The following is a 7,961-nucleotide window of genomic DNA, read 5'->3' on the forward strand; positions in this document are numbered from 1 at the left end:
ATCCCGCGGGAGATCCCCCCCCCTGCTCCGGGCGTCCCCGCTGCCTTCCTCCCTGCCGCCGCCTCCTCCTCCTGCCCGAGCCGGGTGGGCGCCCGCCGCGGCGCAGCGCATCCGAGCGGCCCCGGGGTTCGCCCTCTCCTCCCTCTGCCTTTAGCTCCGCTCGGAAGCGCCGGGGGATTTCTCTGAAGCCCGCCCAAGTTTCGTGCTTGAAACGTCGCGAGCGGCGCGACCGTGGGCTCCGCTAGCGAACCCCCACGGCACGGCGGGAGCCCCGGGCGCCGCGCCGGGACAAACGACCGGGCGGAGGGGAGTTGCGGGCCCGGGGGTGGGAGCAGGGTCTGCAGAGCACCCCGTGCCCTTGCAGGGTTGTCACTGTCAAGACCAAGAGAAGAGGACCCCTTCTGGGTTGCCGTCATCGTTCTTATTTTTTTTTTTTTAATGAGTATTGGCCGTTGAGGACACAACGTGCTGTGACCCCTCCTGTCCCTTCTGCAGAGCCGTTCCACCAGTTAATGGAGGACCAGCAAGAAAAGTAGGACTCGGAGCGGAGACGTGGCACGGCTGGTCGTCCCCAGGCCTCTTACCCGCTTTCTTCCCTTTCATGAACTTGTGCACTGGCACTTATTGCCTATGTGCACAGGAAAACATGGGTGTAAATGAATACTAGCAGTAAACACCTCCTAGAGCATTAGAAAAGCGTGGAGGTGAAGGAGATGATCACTTTATCCTCTTCCTACTTCACTTTTCTGCCTTCCCTTCCTCAGGCCCTTCCAATGGCAGCTGGCCAAATTCCAGCGAGAGCCACCACTTTGGGGAGAACTACACTTTTTCGGTGTATTACCAGCACTCCTCCCCTGTGGCTGCCATGTTCATCCTGGCCTACACCTTCATCTTCCTCATGTGCATGATTGGCAACATCCTGGTGTGCTTCATCGTGGTGAAGAATCGCCAGATGCGGACGGTCACCAACATGTTCATCCTCAACCTGGCYGTCAGCGACCTGCTGGTGGGCATCTTCTGCATGCCCACCACCTTAGTGGACAACCTCATCACAGGTGAGTCGGGGAGGGGATGGGGACCCAGGTAACACAAGACACGAGGACACAAGAGGAAAGAAAGTGGTGGATACCGGAGAAAGTCTCCTTTGGCTGGCATGGCCTTGGTGTTCAGCGGCAAGGGGAATGACAGATAACATCAGTGCAGTTCTGTGTCCCGCAAATGACACCTAGAGGCTCTTTTTCTCCCATTTCTACAATTCTACCCTCAAAACTCCTTCCTGTGGGTGCTTCCCCCCGAACCCCCAGGATGAGGACGGCAGTTAGCCAGGTCTGATGGAGATAAAGCATGAGACTGCCTTAAATCTCTTCAAGAGGAGGAGGCTCTGAGTTACTTTTACTGGGAGGTCTTTTATCTGTTCTTACCCAGTGAACATGTAGATTATGCTCTAACCTGGTTTTTTAGATTTTTCTTCTGCAACCGTGAGAGCAAAACATTTCTTTCTCTTCAAAAACAAAAAAGAGAAAAGCCAAGATTCATGCAYGCATACACAGCTCCAAGGACTTAAAACCTCCCAGGGCTTGGCCCAGCTGCAGACGCTCCCGGAGATGCAACGCATCTCTGCAGAACACCACGCAGAGCACTCYGACGTCCCTTTGGACAGGCCAGTTTGTTGCCAGCCGTAGGTGAGAAAAAGAAACGGCGTAAGAGATCACAGCAGAGCAACGAAGAGTAACTGGATAAGCACTCACTTCCTACACGGATCGCTGAGCYGTCTGACGGCTGGAGACAGAACTGCAAAAACCTCTAGGAGGATTCACTAGCCAATGAAGGGTTTTTTTTTCTTTCCCCCACAGTTATTTCTAGGGGGAAACATCTGTATTTTAGCACKAGATTGTTTATTCTTTTGTAGCTCTCCTTCTCTTCCACGCTGGCAAGACTCCAGGACATGCTGGTAAATAGGAAGGACTAGGAATACAGGGTTGAACTCTGCCTTTGGGAGTCTGCTGRCCTCTGGGTGCCATCGCGGGGACCATGGGAGGCAGATCCTAAACAGGACCGAGGTGAAACAAGAGCTCCTGCCCTGCTGCTCTTCAGCACGTTGCATCTCCTGAYGTTGGCTTCGTCAGCAAGAACGAGCCAAGCCGTGGTCCCCTCCAGAACCGTTTGCAAAGGGGAGAGTTTCTCCGCAGGAATGATAAACATCCCTTTGGATGCTGGCCGTTCAGAGGGTCATGGCAAAGTAGAGCCTGGAGAAACGAMAAGAAAGGTCAGCCTTGGAGAGGCTTTTGAGGAACAGCCAGGGATGAGTCTCATCGCACACRCGCACCCACCCAGGTGTTTCCAGTGCTTCACTATTTGCCAATAGAAAGATTTGCAGGAAGTCCAGCTCTTTCTTGTCACTTACTGTGATTTCTTGTCTCACCCACCACTGACATGAAGACCTTGACTCCATGTCTCCTTGCTGCCACCTGTAATGTGTCCAAGGACTGCTACTGCTTCTCCCTTCTCTGGGTTTCTTCATCCCAGCCTTTCCACCTCCTTCGTCTCTTCAGTCCTCATCGCGGATTGCCCAGGCGGCTGGGGCTTGCTCCATAGGCAACGCCAGGTTGGGGTGGGCTCCCCAGCAGYGAGCCCCAGTGAGGACCACAGAGAGCCTTTTCATAGAAACCCCTGCGGTGCTGCTGGCCTCCTCGCCGGAAGGCTGCTTCCCTTGCCCTCTCCACCGTTGCTCAGCTTGTGGGTTTGCTTGCCCGTGGCCCTTCAGGCGTGGGTTTYCCTCGAGAGCAAGACGCCTTGCTTCCCAGTCCTCTCCCCACTCCTCACAAACCCCAGGTTTGGAAGGGCTGGTTATGGAAGGATTTGCCTGATGCAGGCATGAAAGGAGCTGTGCTGGTCTGAAGCCGCTCAGCACAGTCCTGCCCGGGGGCTSCTCTTACTCGTGCAGAGAAGAAAAAATCCTCGGTTAAGCTCGAGCATCTGCCGAGGCTGCTTTTAATTTCTCCTTGCCATTCTCAGCACAAATGCACCTTTTCCAGYAGTCGTTCGACAAACAAAGGACGAGCGTGCTCTATTTTACTTATTTATTTTGCAMAGCCGCTACAGTGTCTGGGCTTTTTTGATGTTATCTGCAGCTCTTTCACGCAAGACTCAGTGCTTATTGGGAAAGACTGATAACGTGGCCTGAAACATGGCACCAAAAGGGGCTTTTTCTACCTTTTATGCCTCACAAGTAGCACAGGCCATAAACAGGCCAAGCCAGGCCCTTAGTTACATCTTTTTAACACTTCTATCTCCCCTACCAATAATTGTTATTGCCTCTTACTATGCATTTGCTTTTAAGCAGAGTTGTTGATAATATTATCAACATATATGTTGATAATAATAATATTAGGCTAAAGTCCAGCTGTTTTTGCCCTCTCTGTTTTAGCTGAACAGTGCTAATAGGAGGGGAAAAAAAAGCAATAAAATACAACTTGATTTAGGCAAAGGTTATTTTATTTATAGCTACTATTTTTTAGGGTTATATAAGCCTGGGCTTTTTCTGTGTGTTGTTTGACATTTTTCTGGCCAAGTAAGTGTGACCTTAACACTGCATTTACATATTTATCTGAAGTTCAGCTGTGCTCCGACAAGCGTCTTGGAAAGAATCCTCTTATTGCACCAGTCCTCTCACTGCACTGATATAGCTCTGGCTATTGACCTTTCTGAAGATAAAGTCGTGCTTTGCTGCTCCTTGCGCCTGCAGCACGAGCACAGCGAAGCTTAGCCGAAGCGGTAACCATCTGCGGCACGGTGCCGGGCCTCCGTTTCCCGGAGCTGCAGCACGGAGATGTCCCCTTGCGTGGCTGGACATCCCTACCGGGGAGAAGGGATCTGCAGGGTTGGTTGGCCGTGGTCGGTGAGGTCCTGAGGAGGCCACAGGWGCACCTGATGGTGGAGGGGTAGATGGTGGGAGCTCCATCCTGCCCTCCTCTCCTCGCCTTGCACCATACCCCCAGCCCGTGCTCTGGTGGGATGTGCTAGGGAAGGCGATGGTGGGTCCAAATCCCACCCAGGTGAGCACAGGTCCATTTGCTTGTCTCTTGCTCCCAGCAGGTAAAATTACACAGGATTTGTTATGCAGGAATCGCAGCCTGGAGCCAGATTTGGTTTTGCATGGGTCTGAGTTTCCAGCACTGTCTGACAGCAGCCTCGTATCCATGCGGTGCCCGCATCTGATTTGGGAACCAGAGCGGGCTGGTGGCAGCAAGCAGAGCGGCGCTGTTCCAGAGCCCCGCTGGGCAGGTCTCTGAAGGCACACCGGGTTTGTGCAGGAATTAAAACCCCCTGATTAGCGTAAGAAGAGATCTTCCATCCAGCATGCAGGTAAAGGGCAAAAACATGAGTTTAAAGGATGCGGGTTGCAGAATAAAGGCTGAGGTGGACTTGTCTCCTATCAACTAAAACCCTCTGTGCAAGGAAATAAARCCCACACTTAAGTTCACGTTCAGGAAAGGCAGGAAAACTGCCCAAGCTGTCCTCAGGGAAGGAGAGAAGCAAGCAACGCTGTGAACTCAGGTATCGAGCTCCTCTAGCTTCAAAGGTGTCCTAGTACGTTTTTCAGACACACAGTATTTTAAGGGTAAAAGGGATTTTGGTTATTATGGCCCTAGGGTAATATAAGGTCTCTTATACTACATGATGCCCTAACTCACATCCAAAGTTTGGTATCTAGGTTATCTGTGTTTGTATCCGCTTAAATACAGTAGCCTGTTTGTCAGTTGTTTGTTATCTTAATATAACATGGACTCATACTATAATGACATGCTTGCACAGCACTTTGAATTGCTGGAAATATCTTAACGAGGTCAAGATACAAGATTAAAGCTCCCAGGGTTGGTCCTGGTGATAACAGAGACCTATGAATGCAAGAGAAACAAGGGAGAACATATGTAATGACAGTTTGCTCATAGATTTTCTAAGAAGCATAATACAGACTTTTTACTTTTTTTTTCCCCAAACAACTGTACTGCTAAAGGCCATCTCTGTATGGTAACTAGCGTAAAATATTGTCTACCTTTAGGACCAGGATTTAGCATCCCCCCCAGAAATAGGCCAGAAATCATACAGTGGATGGGGACATCTAGAGGAAGCTGCTGATGGATCCAGCTGAAGCAAATGCATTTATAAACTGTGCTCCGTACCTTCAGTGGGTTACCAGAAATGGAGAAGCCCTGCAGTAGCTCGGCAGGCTGCCCAGCTCCCTGGCCGCGGCGCAAGCCAGGCTGCTTGGGGCAATAGCTCGTCTCGTGCGCTGCCAAAAATGAGCATCTGAAAGCGAGAAGTTAATGAGCGTTTCCCGCAGGCTCTGCATGACATATGGGTTAGGTAGCCCCTACCTCCTCTAGGGRAAATTTTGCTGCTCTTCTCATTATATTTTTCTTTGAGAAAAGTAGTCAGCTCGGGTTCATAATCTCTCCGCCAGTTTGGAGCGCTCCTGATGAGGAAAATCACGAGCCGTGACAGTCTCTTGGCCCACCTCGCCAAGCTGCAGACAGCCTTGGGATGATGTTTCGTGGAGCCACCTGACGCTCTCTGTCATTCCAGGCTGGCCCTTTGACAACATCATGTGCAAGATGAGCGGCCTGGTGCAGGGGATGTCCGTCTCGGCTTCTGTTTTCACTCTGGTGGCCATTGCTGTGGAAAGGTACGTTGGCACACGGGAGCTCTTTCAAGCCTTTGCCCTGCAGGCTGCAAGGACGCAGGGATCGGATCAAAGGTCTGCCTGGTTCAAAAGCCTCTCCCAAGTAATGTTSAGGAAGCAGTATCAAGCCAGGGCAAGTACCTCGTGATATAGCCCCTGTAAAAACTTGCAGAGGCCCTCTTCGTTTGAATGCTGGGAGTCTGGAGTGTTTTCCTCTCTCTAGGAGACCACCCAGCTTCTTGGAAAAAGTCTGTGAGAYGTCCCAGCAAGGTGTCTTGCTTGCTGTTACTTCCTCTTTTCCCAGACCCTTTTAAAAGATATCCCAACAAACACAGCTGTGTTTTGCTTGGTAAAAATGTATGCCTTTCCTTAGAACATCTTCCCATCTGAGGGTCAAAAATAAGAAAGCCAGTAGCATGTAAAGAACAGCCCATACCTTTGCGTCCCCCGAGTGCATCTGACCCACAGCATAAGGAGGGAGCACTCGGCAGCAAATGCCTTACCCTAGAGATTGCAAACTATTTCTGGTCAAACTCCCACAAAGTAGGGGCTGGTGTTTACCAGGGAAGATGTATCAGCAGGAAAACAGACAAAGCTAACGCAAAACTGAGTTGAGCTCCCYGTGCTTTAAAGTTAAGTAGCCGTTCCCTCCAAGCCGTATCCATCCCAAGGCAATGGATACATTTCTACAGAAAAGGCTTTTCGAATGAGGAAGGGGAAAGGGGCTTTTGAGCCTTTTGGAGTTACCTGCCCCTCTGAGTAAATCAGGAATGGAGGTTTCATGGTACACGTAATCCTGCCTTTCCWCAGCTGGGCCTTGGTGGGTTGTGCCCACCGTCTTCCTTCCCAAAGGATATCTCATCAGGGGCGCGCCCCTCATCCCTCCGAGGGCCGAGCGCTGTTGTGTTAGACCCTGCGGCGGGGCAGAGCATTGCGGGCCCAGCACCCACTGGTATATGAAGACGGTGATACAGAAAACAAAACTGAAAGAGAGGCGCTTGCGAGCCTGACCCATGGAGGCAGCTGGGGAAGGAAGAGCTAATCCTCTGGGACTTCTTTAGGAAGAAGGAGTCAGAGGAGGGTCAAGGGTAGGTATTCCCAAAGAAATGGTGTAACGCAGTGCAACGCTGAGGGAGGGACGGACTCTGACACTGCTAACGCGAGTGGCCTTTCTCCTGGGGATCTTAGAAAGAGGACGGGGCAGTAAAGCACCACCCAAGCAAGGGACAGCAGGGATTAAACCAGCGGCTCAGACATGTCAGAAGTGGAGTCAGAGGAGCACCTAGGCCTTCRATCCTCACGCCAGTGAGGATCAGTGGAGGAAGGGGAGCTGTGTTTACCCCGAACGCTGCTTGGCCTTCCGCTGCCACAGAGTGCACGAGGGGACTTTGGCCAGACCTGTCCTTTTCTCTYCCCCAGCCTGCACTGGCACGTATCATCGGCACGTCAGCAGTGCCCAGTGCCGTCACCGTTTGCCTTCTGCCCTCCRCTAGGTTTCGCTGTATCGTCCACCCCTTCCGACAGAAGCTGACGCTGAGGAAAGCCCTGGTCACCATCGCCGTCATCTGGGTCCTGGCTCTGATCATCATGTGCCCCTCTGCCATCACCCTGACGGTCACGAGAGAGGAGCACCACTTCATGGTGGACACCTACAACAACTCCTATCCCCTCTACTCCTGCTGGGAGGCCTGGCCCGACACGGGCATGAGGAAAATCTACACGGTCGTGCTTTTCTCCCACATCTACTTGGCTCCCCTCGCGCTCATCGTGGTCATGTACGCCCGGATCGCCTTGAAGCTGTTCAAGTCTGCGGCACCCGCCGGCGGCTCCCAGGCGGAGGAGCCGGAGGGGCGGAGGGTCTCCAAGAGGAAGGTGAAGGTCATCAACATGCTGATCATCGTCGCGCTCTTCTTCACGCTGTCCTGGCTGCCCCTGTGGACGCTGCTGCTGCTGACGGACTACGGCCACCTGAGCGAGCGCGAGCTCCGCCTGATCACCGTGTACATCTTCCCCTTCGCCCACTGGCTCGCCTTCTTCAACAGCAGCGTCAACCCCATCATCTACGGGTACTTCAACGAGAACTTCCGCAGGGGCTTCCAGGAGGCCTTCAAAGCCCCCTTCTGCTCCCCGCAGCAGGAGCACCGCGGCGCCTACTCTGAGAGGAGCCACAGCCGCGGGCTCCTCTTCGGCGTCCGCAACCGCGTCTTCGTGAAGGAGCAGCCCAGCGACTCGGCGTCGGGGCCGGGCCGCCCGCCGCGGGGGCCCTTCGCCCCGCGCC

The 7,961-nt window shown here is 52.9% G+C and overlaps 2 protein-coding genes across 2 annotated transcripts in view; both read left to right on the forward strand.

Moving 5' to 3' along the window:
• Positions 1 to 5,578, forward strand: part of NPFFR1 (neuropeptide FF receptor 1) — a 7,018-nt gene extending 1,440 nt beyond the window's left edge. The window contains exons 2-3 of the mRNA XM_085305583.1: positions 765 to 1,055; positions 1,910 to 5,578. Coding sequence (XP_085161709.1) covers positions 765 to 1,055; positions 1,910 to 1,959 — 341 coding nt within the window. The 3' untranslated portion in view covers positions 1,960 to 5,578. The remainder of the gene's footprint in view (positions 1 to 764; positions 1,056 to 1,909) is intronic.
• The window catches only part of LOC146595538 (uncharacterized), a 29,732-nt gene that overhangs the window by 7,105 nt on the left and 14,666 nt on the right, over positions 1 to 7,961 (forward strand). The window contains exons 4-5 of the mRNA XM_085305592.1: positions 5,587 to 5,686; positions 7,177 to 7,958. Of these exons, the coding sequence (XP_085161718.1) occupies positions 5,587 to 5,686; positions 7,177 to 7,958 (882 nt within the window). The remainder of the gene's footprint in view (positions 1 to 5,586; positions 5,687 to 7,176; positions 7,959 to 7,961) is intronic.

This window comes from Rhea americana, unplaced genomic scaffold (assembly GCF_003343005.1).
Source record: "Rhea americana isolate MKP2758 unplaced genomic scaffold, rheAme1 scaffold_222, whole genome shotgun sequence".
Classification (NCBI taxonomy): Eukaryota; Metazoa; Chordata; class Aves; order Rheiformes; family Rheidae; genus Rhea; species Rhea americana.